At 42.5% G+C, this 20,000-nt stretch overlaps 1 protein-coding gene across 6 annotated transcripts in view; it reads right to left on the bottom strand.

The window, feature by feature from the left end:
- AASDHPPT (aminoadipate-semialdehyde dehydrogenase-phosphopantetheinyl transferase) overlaps positions 1-20,000 on the bottom strand; it is a 95,157-nt gene that overhangs the window by 8,500 nt on the left and 66,657 nt on the right. For 4 of the 6 annotated variants that reach the window (XM_075592379.1, XM_075592381.1, XM_075592378.1 and 1 more), the window contains 2 exons: positions 11,109-11,267; positions 2,428-2,505 (listed from right to left, as the gene is read on the bottom strand). In XM_075592379.1, the coding sequence (XP_075448494.1) occupies positions 2,428-2,505; positions 11,109-11,267 (237 nt within the window). The remainder of the gene's footprint in view (positions 1-2,427; positions 2,506-11,108; positions 11,268-20,000) is intronic. The other 2 variants (XM_075592383.1, XM_075592382.1) reach the window with 1 other exon arrangement.

A 20,000-nucleotide genomic window follows, 5' to 3' on the forward strand; every position in this document is an offset into this window, starting at 1 on the left:
GGGACCAGAGCATGTATGTAAAGCGAAAATGTACTTGGTGAAGCACTACCTTTTCCCCACTTATCGATGATTGTACTGTACTGCAATCGTCATATACGTGCATAACTGATGTAAATAAGGCATTTGTAACAGGCTCTATAGTCTCCCCGCTTGCGCACAGCTTCGGTACAGGTAGGGAGCTGGTATTGCTGTTCAGGACATGCTGACTGGCGCATGCGTGAGCTGCCGTTTGCCTATTGAGCGAGATGTACTTACTCGCGAGTGTACTTAAAGTGAGTGTCCTTAAACCGGGGTATGCCTGTATATACCAAGGCAGATGTCACTCGCAATAAAGGTTGAGAGCCGGTGCTTGTCCCATATAATGAATAAAAATGGAGATTCCTTACCAGGCAGACCAGGAGTGTGTGTGTGTGTGTGTGTGTGTGTGTGTGTGTGTGTGTGTGTGTGTGTGTGTGTGTGTGTGTGTGTGTGTGTGTGTGTGTATATGTATATGGAATCTGATTTCACAAATTGTCTTTTTGAAATTATTGGTAATATATATCCTTTTGGATAATCTGTCCAATGATACTTTTCATTTCATTTTATAATATTGTAGTTTTAATTTTTAATGTTTATCTGTAAATCTTGTATTTAAATTTTTGTTTTTTATCAATTAATAGTATTGAATTTATTCGTTCATATACTCCTTGAATTCTGATGTAATTTCAATTTCATTGCCTGTCATGTATTACGCCCTATATGGGAATAGTATTGTTACATAAATGATATATTAGGGGTCTATTAGGGTCTATATATCTTAATTTATGATATGATGTTATTTTTATATATTATTCTTATGGTTTGGTATATAATTGAGATTTTTCCTTCATGAGTTTAGATTTGATATATTATAGGATATATGAGTCCCTCGGGTCTGGCAATGTCCAGTATTTAGTCATACATATGTTCAATCAATCTCCTCCAATTCGATCAGGCAATAGTTTTTATTAGGCACATTTTGAGTGTTTTAACATTGGTTACAATTTTAATAAGTTTGAAGCATCTCCAGCTGATGAGGGGCGTTCTGTTGAATAAGCATTATTGGATTGTGTATATAAATAGCGGACATACCCCTTCTCAGTATTGCCATTTGAGAAAGTCACCCGTCGAGTGACGAAACGCGTAAGGGAGCGTCATTACGTCAGACGCTACGACATTACGTCATTACACAGCGCAGGGAACGGACCGAGACCTGCGCCGATGCTACAGAGGCTTGAGGAATATAGAGCCACACTTTCCTGAACTCTTTATGGACGTCTCATATCCGTTGGACTTTTCTATCGGCTGGGACGTGGACCCATCCTGTTCTGAGACCGGATTACATCAAGGACAAAAAGCGAGAACCGGATGGTGGTGATTATAATCACGCAATGCCTTTATGATCTGTACCTTTGTGAGTGCATTTTAACCAACCCCCCCTACCCCCCTTTCCCTCATTAAATTACCTTTTTACGCTATGGTGTGTGTATGTGTGTATATATATATAATAGCAAATGCATTTTTAAAAGTTTCACTCTTCGGTCAGTATCCATGCACCCATTGTTTTATTATGTTTTGTATTGTTTCACAACTGAGTTATGGTTTAGTTGTGTGTGTGTGTGTACTCACTGTAGTATGTATTTGTAGTTATTTTATTACATTGTTCAGTTATACCTGTGGAAACACTTATAGACTTTTCTATTGTTAGTATGGTTAAGTCGTTTTGTGTTTTTAAGTATTAATAAAGTTTCTGTGATATATTCTATATCCTTTTGTTGTCTTTTGAGCCTCAAACTTACTGATGGTGACTCAGTTCCCATTCTGGATTCGTAGTTGTTATAATTATGAGGAGAGAATGAAGAAAAGATAGGGCACTCACTGGTAATCCGTGTTGCAATCAATTTTGGATTGCAACACGGATTACCAGTGAGTGCCCCATTTTTTCTTCATCCTCTCCTGATATCAATCTTCTGACGGCGGCACCCGGAGGCAGGGGGGAGGGAGAAGACTTCCGGAGATAACGGAGGTCGGCGAGGCAAAACACTGCCAGCAGCGGGACAGCGAGTTCATGCATAGGAGGTAAGAAGATTCTATCTGCCTCCTCCTCCTTATCGTGGGTTCCAGTTATATTGCTGCTTATATAGGCAGTCTCCCACATCAGTCTCTATGAATGCAGTCGCAGTGCTGCTATTTTCGAAGACTGATTGAGTCTCTCCCCCAAATCCACTTTAGCCAGATGGCTGAATAGTTACACATTCCGGAGCGCGAGACAGCTACATTTCTTTACATTTGTTATAATTATGAGTATGCACAGTGTTGTGTAATCATTTATTAAACCCCGTTGCGCTGTGTGCATTTTCATTCTTCACTCTCTAATGGCACACCTTAGGAGTTCATTAAATACTGTACCTCTGAGTTGTGTTGTTGGAGTCTACCTGCTTCCCCCAAAGCAACAGCAACATGATGGTTATTATCCAGCATGACTTCCTGCCAAAACAAAGGAAACCTTTAGAGTTTCATACAATATGTGCCCTTATTTTCATCATTGCAATATATTAATGTTTAAGTTGGAAATATGTACCTAGATATTCAAAAGCCAAAACAATATACATTTTTTGCATTAACCCTTCCACTGCAAAGGGGAACAGCAGCATATTTTTCATACTCCTGTTTTCTTTTTTTAGGTTTGAATAAAAACCAACAAGTGCTTGTGCCTTGCTGGACGAAAGGCATCACTCGGAGGATAATAACTTTTCATAAGAAAACATCACAGAATTTCCCAAATTAACAAAAAAATGATTGCAGACTAATCCCATTGTACACAGCATGGTGGTGTTTTTTGTGTGTGTCTTTTTTAAGACATACTTAAAAGCAATGCTTTACTAGCCTTCATAGTGAGCAATGGGGGGGGGGTAAATAGTCTAGTGTTGGGAAGATATTAGTCCATTTGTTGCACTTGGTGGTGTGATAGTGCTCGTCTCAAATCAGGAAGGGGACCTGCAGGGCTGAGGTAGTGATGCAAATAAACTAACCAGAGCCAAGAGACAGAGTCCTGTAAGAGTATCCGTGGACGGTATGGAATCAGGGATCAGGGCTGGTGGCAGAGTTGCAAAGTTCAAGAGACTGGTGGAGGTCAGGGCAGGTGAAAGGCAGCAAGGTCGGGGTCATGGTCTGGGGTCAGCAACAGGGAATCAAAACAGGCAAGAGGGTAAAGCGTAACTGCAAAGACCCACAGGATCTACAAATGGTAGAACTTTGCTCGGCGACTACCTATAGTAACTGCAGACTTATAAAGCAGACTGCCAGTACCCAAAATGGCCACAGTGAGCCGAAAGGGCAGGAGAGGGAAAATCTGGCCTGTAGTGAAAACCCATCACGGATTGAGCAGAATCCTTACAATACCCCCCTCTTGAGGAGAGATCGCCGGGCGATCTAAGATGGTTTAGCAGGGAAGTTCCGATGAAACACCCAGACCAGGTTGGAGGCATGGACATCCCTGGATTTAATCCATGAATTTTCCTCGGGACCATAACCTTTCCAGTGGACCAAGTACTATAGCCCGCCACAGGATCAACGGGAATCCAATATCTGGCTTACTTCAAATTCCTCCTGGCCATTCACCCTCTCTGATCCGGATCAAATTGTAGGCGCCTCGAAGATCCAGTTTGGTGTAGATCATAGCCTTGCGAAAGCGGTCGAACAGTTCAGGAATGAGGGGTAGCGGATATCAGTTCTTTACGGTGATTTTATTTAGGCCTCTGTAGTCGATACATGGCCTGAGAAAACGGTCTTTTTTAGGAAACAAAGAAGAAACCCGCACCAGCGGGAGAACTTGATTTGCAAATAAACCCACGCTGAAAGTTCTCCGAAATGTATTCCCGCATAGCATTGGTTTCTGGTGTCCGAAAGGGGATAGGTGCTGCATCGAGAAGGGATGGCCCCTGGGAGTAGAAGGACTGCACAATCATAAGGTCGGTGTGGCGGTAACTCCTCTGTTTGTTTATGAACCTAATTAATTATTAACCTGTTAACACTAATTCAGCAATCTTGAGTGTTCTGTGTGAGTCAATGTATTGTCCACCCCACTGCCACTAGTATTGGTAGCATTGAGTGACTGAATCAGTTTATCATGGAGTAGTACATTCAATCCGTTATCTGACTGTGACGTAAATGACAATTAGGTAAGCTTTGCGGCTGTATAAATGGCCACGGACTAGCTTATGACCACTGTCACTGGCTTGTTTTCAACCACCATCATTAATATTTCTCCCACTGCCATTGCAAAACCAAAACAGTCAAATATGGCATCATGAATGACATTAGTTTGGAATTGGCATTTGGCACTGTAGGCCAGCCACCACACCAGGCACCAATTACTGCACATAACATTCAGGATGGCCATGGCACAGTGCTTGGCTTGTTGTGTTTATGAATTTTCAAAACCAGTTACTGCTCGATCTTTCAGTTACGCCCGGTTGGGAGGGAGGGCACCAGGATTTAGACCTTTTTATTTTTTTTGCTTTAGGATTAAAAATATTGAATTTAATAAACTTCTCCTGTTGGCTTTGACAATTAATATTGCCAACACCCTCGTTGCATGAAAAGTAGTAGCAAGAAGTGACGAGAGAGAGACTGAGACAAGTGAAGCTGCTACAACTGCAGCCAGTGATGAAGAGTATTGATTTGAATGGTGAGCTGAGTGACAGACTTGCCAATGTGCATGGTGGCATAGATACTGCTGTCGCTTCCACCGCATCAACTGGTCTATATCCAGTACACTACACTCACTAACTTGACAAATAACACTATAACTCACTGCTTCAAAGGTGAAAGAAATGCACTACTCTGTGTATATGAAGAAAGGAATGAGAGAATGGAGTACCATTGAAATGTTTATATCACAAATATATAGCATCAATTCATATAAAAATATGTATATATACAAAAACATCTTATGATGATTGTTGCTAGAAAGTAAAAAATATGTCCCATTCAATACTAAGATTGTTTTTTATAGTATTCGTGTCCACATATTGTATATTAAGTTGTGCACATTTTATACTGTTAGTATTGTACTTATCAACTGTATTATATGAATGTATGCTTCAGATTTGTGATGTAAACATTTGAATGGTACTCAATTCTCTCATTCCCTTCTTCATATACACCGAGTAGAGCATTAATTTCACCGTTGTAGGCATTTACTCTGTATTCTGTCACCATTACAAAGCGGTTCCGGTGACAGTACACTATTTTTTAAATATAAGATTTATATTCAGACATAAATATATATGGGTGTCCACAACGCCGCCACCACCGGTCTGCCATCATCATCATTATCATCATCTCATTGCCAAAGATTACAGATGGCATTGCATTTTATTTTGACCATCCTGGTGGGGGCCCAAACTAGACAACACCCAAACTGCGGTGCTATGCCAGAAAATACCATAACATATAGGATGGAATTGACACACCTGCAGGCCGTCCAGCAGTCACTATTACATCTTGGCTGGCTGTTTTCATAGTGCTCGATTTTGTTTACCATGTGTAAAACTAGTTACTGTTCCATCTCTCAGTAATGCACTGTTTGGAAGGAAGGACCAAGGACATGCTCCTTTTTATTTTATTATTCTGTTCTCAGTTCTCAATCATTCATATTTATCACACTGAGCAACACTCTTATTATATGTGTGAATCACTGACTCAACCATATCTGCCATAGTGCCACTTCCTGTTTTCATACGTATTTGTTTGCGCACTTTTTTATTTATTTTTTAAATGAGTGACAGGGTGGAATTGCAGAAGTTGCTCTCCCTCAACATAGTAGAGCGCGCTCTCTCACAACAGAGGAGCATGAAATGAAAGCCCTTCAAAGTCCCAGAATAGGGGCTTCCAGTCCCAGAAAGCCATTGAGTCTGGCATGAGACTGAGAACCTGTGCTTAGCTCTACTCCCTCCTAGTGAAGGAGACCAGAGCACAAACAGGTGCTGCACAGTTGCTTCAATTCTCCTTTCCCACACCGCTACCGAGTCTCCCATAGTCACTTGCAACTCACACTTCGGAGGTTGGTCCCACAATCTTTAGCCAGTAATATTACTAAACCCCCACAGAGAGGGGAGCTCTCGCTACAGCCTTGTATTCAGAGACGAGAGAACAAATGTGATAGGTGCTAACCATGGTAATATAGTAGAAGCTATGCTAAACAAGACAACAACATTATGTTGCACTCATCACCATGAGAATTAACTTAATGTTATATATTAAGAAGTAACTTGTAGTTTAAAAAATAGGTCAAACAAGAAAGCCTGTGTTGCATTGAAGTCACTATGAGAATAGACTCAAAGTTGCACATTAAAAAAATAACTTTTACTTGGAGATTACAAACAGTCACAGAAAACGTAATTGATATTTACAAGCTCAATTGGTTTAAAGCTAGTCATACAGTAATAATGGAGAGATATAGTAACCAAAAGTCTTGCAAGATATTACTAATTACGTGTCCTTAATAATGAAATGCTCAATGCATTCTACTCTTATTTCATATTCTCTGTGCGCATTAATCAAGAACACATTGACCTCTAATGAGGTAGGTGGTATTGGGCAAATATCACTCCCAAGCAGACTGTACAGAGTAAATCAAAAGCTGAAATGCTAAAATTAAATTAAAAATCTATCCAGCTCTGGAAACTGCTCAGAAGAAGCCCGTCAGAACTGCTTATGCCCATTAAAAACAGCTCAGGGTAATTAGTAAGTGTAACTCTGCTTTGCTAACTTAAGCTCTTTTAGGGAGGAATAGCACCCTCAGTGGTTGGCACGTCATGTTAGGGAAGCTGTATCCCTGGATCTTTTTTACTCTATATCAGGACTGCACAACATACGGCCCGCGGGCCGCATGCGGCCCGCCTGGCCTCTCTGTACGGCCCGCGATGACTCCGGCCGGGCGCCAGTTAATTTATTAAATAAATAAATAAAAAAAAAGTTTCAAAAAAAGTTTTTAAAAAATGGCGGCGATTCATCCCCCACCCCCTCCTACATCCCCTCCTCCACCACCCCTCCCCGCCCCCGGGTTTTGCGGTGCTCGGGGGCAGGAGCAGCATGAGGAGGAAGCCGTGAGTATTTTTTTTTCCAAAAGCAGGATGCTGGGGGCGGGGTATAGTACCGGGGAGAGAGGATGTGCTGATCTAAAAGGTGTGTGTGTATAAAACGGGCTGGTGGGGGGTGGGTGTGAAAAACGGGCTGGTGGGGGGTGGGTGTGAAAAACGGGCTGGTGGGGGGTGGGTGTGAAAAACGGGCTGGTGGGGGGTGGGTGTGAAAAACGGGCTGGTGGGGGGTGGGAGTGAAAAACGGGCTGGTGGTGGGTGGGTGTGAAAAACGGGCTGGTGGGTGGGTGTGAAAAACGTGCTGGTGGGGGGAGTGTAAAAAACGGGCTGGTGGGGGGTGTGTGAAAAACAGGCTGGTGCAGAGGTGGGGGGTAGGCTGCTGACATGTGAGGGGGGGTGGGCTGCTGACATGTGAGGGGGGGTGGGCTGCTGACATGTGAGGGGGGGTGGGCTGCTGACATGTGAGGGGGGGTGGGCTGCTGACATGTGAGGGGGGGTGGGCTGCTGACATGTGAGGGGGGGTGGGCTGCTGACATGTGAGGGGGGGGGGGCTGCTGACATGTGAGGGGGGGTGGGCTGCTGACATGTGAGAGGGGGTGGGCTGCTGACATGTGAGAGGGGGTGGGCTGCTGACATGTGAGGTGCAGGGGGGGGAAGTGATTTGAGGTGCAGGGGGGGGGAGAGTGATGTGAGTTGCAGGGGGAGGGTATGATGTGAGTTGCAGGGGGGGGAGAGTATCATTGAGGGGAGGGGGAAAGAGTGTCATATTGAGAGGAGGGGGAGAGTGTCATATGGAGGGGAGTGGGAGAGAGTTTCATTTAGGGGAGGGGGAGAGTGTCATATTGAGGAGAGGGAGAGAGAGTGTCATATTGAGGGGAGGGGGAGAGAGTGTCATATTGAGGGGAGGCGGAGAGTGTGTCATATTGAGGGGAGGGGGAGAGTGTGTCATATTGAGGGGACGGGGAGAGAGTCATATTGAGAGGAGGGAAGAGTGATTTAGGGGAGGGGGAGAGAGTGTTATATTGAGGGAAGAGAGACATGGGGGGATGCTGACTTGTGGGGGGGGGTGCTGACATGGGATGCGGAGGCTGCTGACATGGAATGGGCTGGGGGGACGTGGTGGGGGTATTGTGTGTTTGATGTGGAGGGGGGTATTGTGTGGGTGAGGGGGAGAGATGGGGGTATGAGAGATAGATGGGGAGTATCGTAAAGGTTGATAGTGAGGAGTTCTGGGGGAGATATGAGGATGATGATGATGATGGTGATGATGAGAGGTGCTGGAGGAGAGATGATGATGGTGATGATGAGAGGTGCTGGAGGAGAGATGATGATGATGAGAGGTGCTGGAGGAGAGATGATGATGAGAGGTGCTGGAGGAGAGATGATGATGAGAGGTGCTGGAGGAGAGATGATGATGATGAGAGGTGCTGGAGGAGAGATGATGATGATGAGGTGCTGGAGGAGAGATGATGATGATGATGATGATGATGATGATGATGATGATGATTTAACCCGTGCGGCCCCAAAAAAAATTCCTTTGAGCAGTTGGCCCTTCTCACTTTACGAGTTGGGCAGGCCTGCTCTATATTTTAGTATATCCCTCCATAGCAGTTTGGTTCCTTCGTTTGTGAGCATTGCACCCTCCCCCCAGGAGTGGTTGGGTTAGGCTTGTCTTCTTTCAGAGTAGTTGAGAACGACAGAGGGCAGAGTTAGTGTTAGATTATTGGGATCAGAATAGACATTACAGTACGCTTTCTAGTGTCTATCTCCTTCACTGGTGGCATGGATTATACCAATTGCACAGAAAGCAGGAATATTCCCTGAGTCAGCCTGTACCCCTGAAGGTGGCATTCTTGATAGTGCCCATTTTTTGTTTTAAAGTAAGAAAAGCCTGACCATTTAATTATATTGAGTTCACTTTCACTTTTAACTTTGTTATGAATAGAAACAGTTAACACACAAGTTAAATCAACTATTGCTCAGCATATCTGCCAGACACAATGTATAAAGAGGAAAAGATCCACCAAAAAACCTAAGGCAATTTACAACCACTCTTGGCAGGGAGAGCAAACACCTCTGGGGCTTTAAGTGGCATGCTAGTTGTCTCCACACCCCTGCATAAAGAACTGCACATTGATGCAAAACACACGGATATTATGTCAAGTTGATGCATGTACTTTGCTTTACTAAATAAATCTGTATGTGGCTGTGTATGCCAGTCAATGTGTATACATCACATACTGCCACATTAGCTTCAGAAATGTCAAGATACCCCAACTTGGTGTACAGAACCCGAGATAAGGAACAGATAATATGCCCATCATTCCCATTTCCTGAAATTCCCTCATCTCACTATCAATATGGTAAGTAGTAAGTATGTAGTATATGTTAAGTATGATTGGCATCCTACATACAGTATTTTTATACGTAAGTGATGCAACAAGACTGCAATGCTGAGAGGGAAGGCATTAAGTAAGTTCCGCTGCTGTCAATATATTTTTGGGGTGAGGCTACTAAATTGTAACCTAACTACTCCCATTGTGGGACACCAACATTTTCAAACTCCGAGTTTGGCCATTTCTCTTGTTTTTGTATCAAGAAGTTGGTTTTGTCTGCAATCCTTAAATCTTATAGTAGTTCCTTAGAACATCATTACATGTAGATCTTAACAGGAGAAACAAGTTTGGAAGAGTTATAATGCTTATTTGTAAGTTCTCAAAACTCTCGCCCTCTAGAGAAAAATCACATTAAAGAAAAATGATAACTATAGCCATATTTTCAGCCTAGAGCACCAATTGTTTTGTGCTGTAACATATTCCTAGATGTTCTGCTACTCATACATTTGTTTGATTTTTGGCAATTAAAATGTATACTGGTTCTACATTAAATTTCCTTAGAATGAAAAATAAACAAATCACAAAGCTACAGTACATACATTGATCCACATTGTGAATATAAAATATGGTTGTTATAAATAATTTATGCAACATGGATATATTTTTTTATGCAACAAAGCTGAATAAATGCGAACTCCCCTGAGATTAAATAAAAGGAGAGAAAAAAAAAAGAAAGCACAAAGAAAAATATAACATTGGTACAATAAAAAGGGAATGTTATTCAAGTAATCCAGTCTGCTACTAAAAGAATAAGAATACATTGTAGTATTCAAGTAAATTCTTTTATCACATTTTTATGTTGCACTGCCTATTATGTACAGTAATATCAGTTGTTTATTTTACTTTAATGATAAATTACCAAATAGTTTATTGTTTTTTTTTACCAATTGATTCCTCACTGAGTCTTCCCAAAGCAATGTTACAAAAAAGAAAACCATGCCAAGACGCAGGGCTTTTTTATGACGGTACGTGCCGGTAAGGCGCACCGTCACTTCTTCACTAAGGCCTTGATTATACCAAGTGCTGCAAGGCGGCAGCGCTATTCTGTGACGTCACACAGCGCTGCCGCCAAGCAGCATCTTGACTATACCGGGGAGGGAGAGCAGGGGAGGCGTGGCGGAGGCGTGGCCATCAGCGGTTCACCCTCATTGGCTGAACCGCTCACGTGAGGGAGATACTGTATTTGCACAAGGAGAAAAGAGTCATATTCAGATTTTGTTTATAATCTGAATTGACAGATCACAACCCAGAGTAAAAAGCCAGACTGACATTAGAACAATAATTGTTAATTCCAAACAAATTACTTCTAAGACAGCCATGAATACACAATTGAAAGTAATCAGTCATTAAAACCAAAGTAAAAGGGGATTATTTATTAAAGTGCGATAGTGGTGATTTGGTCCTTACGCAAAAGCTCCCACCAACCTAAATAGGAGCTTCTGTGATGTATCTGATCTGCACTGTCGCACTTTTAATGAATTATCCCCATAGCTAAAAAAAAAAAAAAGCTTACAACAGAAACAAAGCAACAATTTAAATTCAAGTCCATATAGTTATAAAAAAAAAAAAAAAGTTACGTTAAGATACATACCTCAAACGACCATTCTTCTTGTTCTCCATCCAGCCACATTTTGGTCTCTTTATAAATCTTTCCTATTTCCATATTTTTAGGTGACACCTCAAACTCAATTTGTTGCAGGTTAAAACCTAGTCCGACCCCGATGGCTTTTATAAAGCTTTCTTTCAGTGCCTGTAAACACAAGCACATACTATACATTTCCAAGAGCAGCGTTTTGCAACAACAAATTAATGCATTATTTACTACATTTGTTCCACATATAATCTGCATATATTGGTTCGTTCATCCGTATAAATGTTCTGAAATTAATAATGCATTTACTTTTTCTAGAAAAATAAAAGCGTTGCTACATAACTACAAGTCATTTTCCCTATCGTCAAGGAAAACATAAGCTTGTTTTTCCAACTTAACACTGGTTATCAAACAGTGCTTGATGATTAAGAAACAAGCAAAAAGAATGCGAAAGTGACATGTTTAAGGTCCAGAGTCAGTAAACAGTGCTGAGCTCTACTTCACTTTAAGTGAGAAGGTGACATACAGTATGCCATCAAAGTATTTAGTAATTCGTTGCCCAAATGAACACTGGATCCTTGAAGTTTCTCCCCAAAAATTTTAACAATGATCCTAGAAGTATTTACTTAGATAGGCCATGTACAACAGCGGCTTTAGTTAATAAAAGTGACTCTACCTATGGGTCGGGCCTACCTCAGGACGCAGCGGATCTCACGTTCATCAGACTCACCTCTACTGTGGTGGATCTCCATTCAGTTTACTGCTTATCTTATGGACACTACAAGGAGCCCCGAGTTATGGACCAGTGACCCCACTTTCTCCACACCCAGTTTCTGAAGACAATACTAGTTAGCAAGACTCATCGAAGAAACACAACCATTTTTCTAACTTCACTCCTAGAGACTCATTGAAATATGTACTCCATTATGATCCCTGAACGCTGCTAAGCTTCTTATAAGCTTTCTCCTACAGTATGTATAATCAGAGTGCCTGGACATGCTCCTATCTCTCCTTATTGTTAAGGTATGTCCCAAAGGTTTTTTTTTTTTTAGACTTTTTTGATTTTGGATATTCTTTGGACTAATCTCTATAGTTCCCTATAAAAATTGCATAACATCAGTGTAAGAAAGCCTGTCTCATGCTGACCTCTCTTTTAAAGTGCTTCTAACATCTATATCTAACCTCTTCTACTATCTCAACGCTTCCTTTAGAGAGATCTGCAGTAATTCAAATAATCAAAATAACAAAGGCAGAAGCGACCTAAAAAGAGAAAGGGCTTATCTCCTAGCCATCCTACAGAAGATAATGCATATCCTCCAAACATTACCAGATAAACCAAAGTAGAATTTTGATCTTCCAGAATTTCTCACCAGACAGAAGTGTGATTTCCAGTAAGCACACAAGGTTTGCTTGGGGGTCTACACAGTTGTTATGAAACTACAGGTGAAAAAAAATTGTTCCATTCTCCAGAAGTGGAAACAGAGGACCTGGCTACTAAAGCTTGACCTTGACACAACTCTGGACAAGTATAAACCTAAATGGGCGTTACATATGTCCATCAAGTTCTATCTATGCTACATTTGGACGACAGGTACTATCCTATATTTGTATTTACAGTATATTGATCCAGAGGAAGGCAAACAAAAAAAACACAAGTAAAACATCATCCAAAGCTGTCTCGTAAGGGGAAAATTAAACTCCTTCCTGGCTGCAAATAATGGCAATCAGATTACTCCTATGATCAACATCCTTTCCATGTTTATCTATTTGGTACAGTACAGTATATCCCTGTATAAGTTTTCCTTTCTAGAAAATATGTCCAACCTTTTTTTGAAGATATTTATTGTATCTGCCAAGACCGTTTCCATGGGTAATGAATTCCACATTTTACTTGCCCTTACTGTAAAGAACCCTTTCTTTTGTTGGTGGTGACATTTCCTTTACTCTGACCTTAAGGAATGAGCCAGTGTCCTTTGTACTGCCCTTGGGATAAATAGTTCTTTTGAAAGCTAAGCTCCTTGTATTGTCCCCGAATATATTTCTATATAGTTATCATATTCCCTCTTAGATGTCTCTTTTCTAATGTAAACAAATTAAATTAGCTAGCCTCTCCTCAGTAATCAGATTTTCCAATCTCTTTATTAATTTGGTGGCTCTTCTCTGCACCTTTTCTAATTCAATTATGTCTTTTTTTTATGGAGTGGTGCAAAAACTGTACTCCATATTCGTGGTTTGGTCTTACTAATGCTTTATAGAGAGGCATAATTACGCTTACTTCCCTTCCATCAATTTCCCACTTAATACAAGATAAGATCTTATTTGCCTTACAGTTATTGCATGATATTGGGTACTATTGCTAGGCCTCCTGTCTACAAGCACTCCTAAATCCTTCTTCATCAAAGATTCACCTAATAATCAGTCCGGTTTAGTCACTGACGGGAGGGAGGTTTTGTGTTCAGAGACGGTTTGGCGGCTCTCCCGACTGACACTTTTCTAACTCTCATTGCTATAAACTTTCTGTTACGCTTATGACAATGTGTGTCTATAGTGTTATCCCCTTCCCCCTCCGTCCCTGTGCCCCCCATATCACTAGAGCAGGATTCGTTTATACCGAGAAGCTTACCATAGCTACTTATCAAAGAAAAAACCGTGTCAAAGCTCCAGGAGGTTGGAAATAAAGCCTTTAGGCAGTAGTAAAATGATAATAGGAGTTGACACCGGAAAATAAAGGATTAAGGGGCTGCAGTTTTCTGTGTTCAGATAGATAATGGTGACAAGGAGGGGACACGGGGGGACAACCAATTTGTGAGGTGTAGTCGCTAACGTCCCCCTTACCCTGGCTATGCCCGGCGTGGAGGACCCTAAACTCACGATGATACGCCGCCTTGGTCATCCTTTCATGCTGCAGCTGCCCTGACGCTGCCAAAAGCGTCTCCTCCAGGCATCCGGTGGTGAAGCAGATTCTCATACACAGCAACAGAACAAGGTAAGAATCAAAAATCCAGCCGCTCCACAATACAAAAAGTAGGCACTCACCAGCAAAAAAGGGGTTAAAAGGGTATACTTAATGGATTACATAAAAAACAAAAAAACAGACAGTACTAACTACTCTCCCACATGTTTCACGCCTACTGTGGTGCTTTCTCAAGGAGTTGAAACATGTGGGAGAGTAGTTAGAACTGTCTGTTTTTTTGTTTTTTATGTAGTCCATTAAAGTATACCTTTTTAACCCCTTTTTTGCTGGTGAGTGCCTACTTTTTGTATCGTGGAGCGGCTGGATTTTTGATTCTTACCTTGTTCCATAGCTACTTATCAGCTGATTAGCTTTTAGAACCCTGCACTATCAGATCAAGTAGGATATGCTGCTATATGACGGGACACCTTTGTTTGAAACCATAAAAGGCTTGGAAATTTGCTGCTATACAATATATATCTTTTTAGATACAAAGTCAGCTTATCATAGCTACATATCAGCTGAAACTGTTTACTGAACCCTGGTGTGTTGAATTAGGGGTTTATATTGCCACACTGCAGGATTTATAGTCTTTATTTACAAATATTCTCTCTTTATATTCTTTGTAAAAAAAAAAAAAATGAAGCTCTCTAACTCTGCTGCCACCACTATTTGATAGCAGAGCCCTGCAGTATTGTTCTCAATTGATACATTTTTGCTACGCTGCAGAGAACTTTAAAATGGTTCATATACTATCAATGCCTGACTGCTGCTTTTTATGGCAACATTATTTAAATCTTGTCCCAGAGTCAATTAATTACGACTATTAGTGATAACATAGTATATATGATAGTTGCCACCCTTCACTCAGTGTCTCTGTCCATACCTGGATACTTCTATAACACCCACTGGGGGGCCAATATATTATTGCGGGACTGCTGTGAGTTTGCCCACTCCTAGTCAGTACCCAACTAACAGGATCATTTAAATAATCACTTGGTTTATTTTATTTTGATAAATTTGTTTTTATATGTAGGGGATCTTGCAGTTCTATATAGAATGTAACGCTTACACTACTTATTTTACAATGTGTTGAATAAAGTCTATTTTAATTTCTCTAACTACCAATACAACTGAGTTACTTACTGCAGAGCAGTCTGTTCTCCCACAAGTACATTCTGCTTCTAGTGCCAAATTCACTGTCTGTTTAACTGGCCTTTTCTTAACTCCTATCCTTTTATTTGACAACTCTGGGTCTGAGTGCATAGCCTTTGCTCCGTGGTTTCTTTTTGTAACTTACTTTTACCTTTTTTTTTTTTTTGTTTGTTTTGTTTGCACATCTCCCATTGCCATTATACAATCAATGTATTATTCTCCTTAAAGCTGCAGTTCAGTCTATATCCTGCATGTGTGTTTTTTTTAATAAATCAGTTCTGTAGTAAGAAATAATACTTTTAGCATTTTCTGTTTTAAAAAAAACAACTTTGAAAGACCAATTTTCTTGTATTCTATTTTAACAAGCATTTGCTAAGGCACTGCCCCTTCATGTCCTGTCACAAACCCAGGCACACCCCTTTGTCAGCACTGCCCTCCCTCTCTCTAAATGTGCACTAGCATCTGGTCACATGATCTTCCTCATACAGTAGTACATTCAAGGAAGCTGGAGAAAAGGGATCAGCCATGCATAGCAGCTCGGATAGGCGATTTCAAACTTATATTACAGTGTTTATTCCATTCATTGCACGTGTATATAATGTAAAATTGTAATAATTCCATTTATAGCAAACGTGTATATGTGAATATTATTTAGATGTATATGTATGTTACTGAAATGTGGAGTGAGTGTGTAGGTAAATACACACAATACACTTCCACTGCATATATATATATATATATATATATATATATATATATATATATATATATATATATATATATATATATATATATGTAGAGGTATCAGTACCGTGTTAGCCGAGCTTCAATAATCAAAAAAATAAATAGATGATACCGTTCTGTGGCTAACGAAATGCTTTTATTTGTGCGAGCTTTCGAGATACACTGATCTCTTCTTCCGGCGATGTTACAATGAATGAAGCAAAAGGTAAACTTAAAAACAGTGTCTCTTGAAATGTTATCTGTGCTGTTCCTTCCCCTGGTGTGGATGTGTTTTATGGCTAGAGGTGTCAAAAGGTTACTGTGAAAGCAAGTTAAGAAAGAGTGTGTATGTGTATCAGTGTGAATAAAAATGAATGGAGAGACCACAGTATATACAGTGCTTTACACAAGGTGTGTGTGGAGTGGGACTGGATATAAATGGTGTGGGTGGGTGTGGAAATGTGAGAGTTAGTAGCACAACTAAAAGTGTGTGTGGATACTTAGTGGTCCCTATTGGTGTATAGGGATGGAAAAACAAGGAGTATTAGTATGTGTGAGAGACAGCTGTGTGTGCAAACATATAGCACAGTATGTACAGACATGGCCTTTAGCGCTTATGGGACGAGCGTTCACTACTGTCAGTAATGACTCATAAAAGTTCGATCTCTGTTTAGGCCACTGCTAAGTGTCCCGAACAGTTGCATAAATTTGTATTCATGCAACCGTCTCTCTTTCGGGGTTTTAAGATTACCTTTGAGTATGGCAACCCTCAGATCGTTCATCTGATGGCCAGAGGCAGAGAAATGTTCGCCAACAGGACTGTCTCTTGTACCGCGTGTGATGCTGTGGCGATGCAGGTTCATTCTCTTGTTTAGCCCCTGCCCTGTCTCACCTATGTAGTAGCAGCCCCCTGGGCATTTCATGCACATGATGAGGTACACGACATTGCTGGAAGAACAGGTGAACCTTCCTCTGATTTTGTATTCCCGATTCCTGTGTGGTATTTGTATTGTGTCCGCTGTGTAGAGCATTGCGCAGGTTTTGCATCTTGGGTCCTGGCATGGTTTTGTCCCGCATTCAGTTGTACTGCTGAATACTTTACTCCTCACCATAATATTCTTGAGATTATGGGCTTGTCTGTATGATAATAAGGGTGCTTCAGGGAATGCCAGGACCCAAGATGCAAAACCTGCGCAATGCTCTACACAGCGGACACAATACAAATACCACACAGGAATCGGGAATACAAAATCAGAGGAAGGTTCACCTGTTCTTCCAGCAATGTCGTGTACCTCATCATGTGCATGAAATGCCCAGGGGGCTGCTACTACATAGGTGAGACAGGGCAGGGGCTAAACAAGAGAATGAACCTGCATCGCCACAGCATCACACGCGGTACAAGAGACAGTCCTGTTGGCGAACATTTCTCTGCCTCTGGCCATCAGATGAACGATCTGAGGGTTGCCATACTCAAAGGTAATCTTAAAACCCCGAAAGAGAGACGGTTGCATGAATACAAATTTATGCAACTGTTCGGGACACTTAGCAGTGGCCTAAACAGAGATCGAAATTTTATGAGTCATTACTGACAGTAGTGAACGCTCGTCCCATAAGCGCTAAAGGCCATGTCTGTACATACTGTGCTATATGTTTGCACACACAGCTGTCTCTCACACATACTAATACTCCTTGTTTTTCCATCCCTATACACCAATAGGGACCACTAAGTATCCACACACACTTTTAGTTGTGCTACTAACTCTCACATTTCCACACCCACCCACACCATTTATATCCAGTCCCACTCCACACACACCTTGTGTAAAGCACTGTATATACTGTGGTCTCTCCATTCATTTTTATTCACACTGATACACATACACACTCTTTCTTAACTTGCTTTCACAGTAACCTTTTGACACCTCTAGCCATAAAACACATCCACACCAGGGGAAGGAACAGCACAGATAACATTCCAAGAGACACTGTTTTTAAGTTTACCTTTTGCTTCATTCATTGTAACATCGCCGGAAGAAGAGATCAGTGTATCTCGAAAGCTCGCACAAATAAAAGCATTTCGTTAGCCACAGAACGGTATCATCTATTTTTTATATATATATATATATATATATTATATTATATATATTATATATTATATATGTATGTATATGTGAAGTTATGTGAGTAAAAAGTGACAAAAAACCCTCCATAGCAAGGCAAATAGCAAATGGAAATATTACTGTATGCTCATTTGTATGTATATATATATTTATATACACACACACTTCAAATACGGATAGTGATTCACGTAAATGATATATATTCACTTTCTGGGAGTATAAGAGTGACTGTCCTGTTGTTCCTTTTTTTTGTATCCATCATTGAATGGTATGCACCCTCTCTTTACGTTTATTTTATACTAGCTGAGAGACCCCGGCGTTGCCCGGGATGTAATGTTCCCGCCTCCTCTCTCTCTCCTCACCCCTCCCCCCTCTCTCTGTTTGTCCCCCATTCACATCAATCCAGTTCCCCCCCTCCCTCCTTTACAGCTTCATGCAGTGTGTGTGCGTCAGTCATTGTGTGTGCGTCAGTCAGTCAGTGTGTGTGCGCGCGCGTCAGTGAGTCTGACGCAGAAACACAAACACACACACAGACAGTGTGTGCGTGTGTGTGTGCCTCAGTCAGTCAGTGTGTGCGTGCGGCAGTCAGTCAGTCATTCAGTCAGTGTGTGGGGGTGTGCGCGCGCGCGCGTCAGTAAGTGTGTGTGTGTCAGTCAGTGTGTGTGTGTGTGTCAGTCAGTGTGTGTGTGTGTGTGTGTGTGTGTGTCAGTGTGTCTGTGTGTGTGTGTGTGTGTGTGTGTGTGTGTGTCAGTGTATGTGTGTGTGTGTGTCAGTGTGTGTGTGTGTACCATTCATTGTGTGTGTGCGCGCGCGCGTCAGTCTGTGTGTGTGTGTGCGTGGGTGTGGGGTGTGTGCGCGCGTGCGTCAGTCAGTGTGTGTGTGTTGTGTGTGTGTCAGTGTGTGTGTGTGTGTGTGTCAGTGTGTGTGTGTGTGTGTGTGTCAGTGTGTGTGTGTGTGTGTCAGTGTGTGTGTGTGTGTGTGTGTGTGTGTGTGTGTGTGTGTGCGCGCGTCAGTCTGTGTATGTGTGCATGCGGCTGTGAGGGGTTGTGTGCGTGCGTCAGTATGTATGTGTGTGTGTCAGTCAGTGCGTCAATCAGTCAGTGTGTGTGTGCGTGCGTCAGTCAGTCAGTGTGTGCGTGCGTCAGTGTGTGTGCGTGCGTCAGTCAGGGTGTGTGCGTGCGTCAGTCAGGGTGTGTGCGTGCGTCAGTCAGGTGTGGTGCGTGCGTCAGTCAGGGTGTGTGCGTGCGGCTGTCAGTGTGTGTACGTGTGGCTGTCAGGGTTTGTGTGCGTGCGCCAGTCAGGGTTTGTGTGCGTGCGCCAGTCAGGGTTTGTGTGCGTGCGCCAGTCAGGGTGTGTGTGCGTGCGTCAGTCAGGGTGTGTGCGTGCGTCAGTCAGGGTCTGTGCGTGCGTCACTCAGGGTGTGTGCGTGCGTCAGTCAGGGTGTGTGCGTGCGTCAGTCAGGGTGTGTGAGTGCGTCAGTCAGGGTGTGTGCGTGCGTCAGTCAAAGGGCAGGCGTGGGGGGGGGGTGAAGGGCAGGGGTAGGGGGGGTGAAGGGCAGGGGTAGGGGGGGTGAAGGGCAGGGGGTAGGGGTGGGTGAAGGGTAGGGGTGGGTGAAGGTCAGGGTTAGGGGGGGTGAAGAGCAGGGGTTGTAGGGGGGGTGAAGGGCAGGGGTAGAGGGGGGTGAAGGGCAGGGGTAGGGGGGGGGTGAAGGGCAGGGTAAGGGTGGGTGAAAGTGAGGCACAAATTGTTGGCAGGAGTAAAATGTCCCTACACACACACACACACACACAACGGGAGTGAGAGGTGGTGGAGAGTGGGGACTGGCGCAGATCCGAGGCTGCTTGGCCCCCCAGCGGCTGGGGAGTTGGCGGCCGGGGGGGTAAGGGAGCGGGCGGGGGGGGGTAAGGGAGCAGGCGGGGGGGTAAGGGAGCGGGCGGGGCG

This window comes from Ascaphus truei, chromosome 3 (genome assembly GCF_040206685.1).
Source record: "Ascaphus truei isolate aAscTru1 chromosome 3, aAscTru1.hap1, whole genome shotgun sequence".
Taxonomy (NCBI): domain Eukaryota; kingdom Metazoa; phylum Chordata; class Amphibia; order Anura; family Ascaphidae; genus Ascaphus; species Ascaphus truei.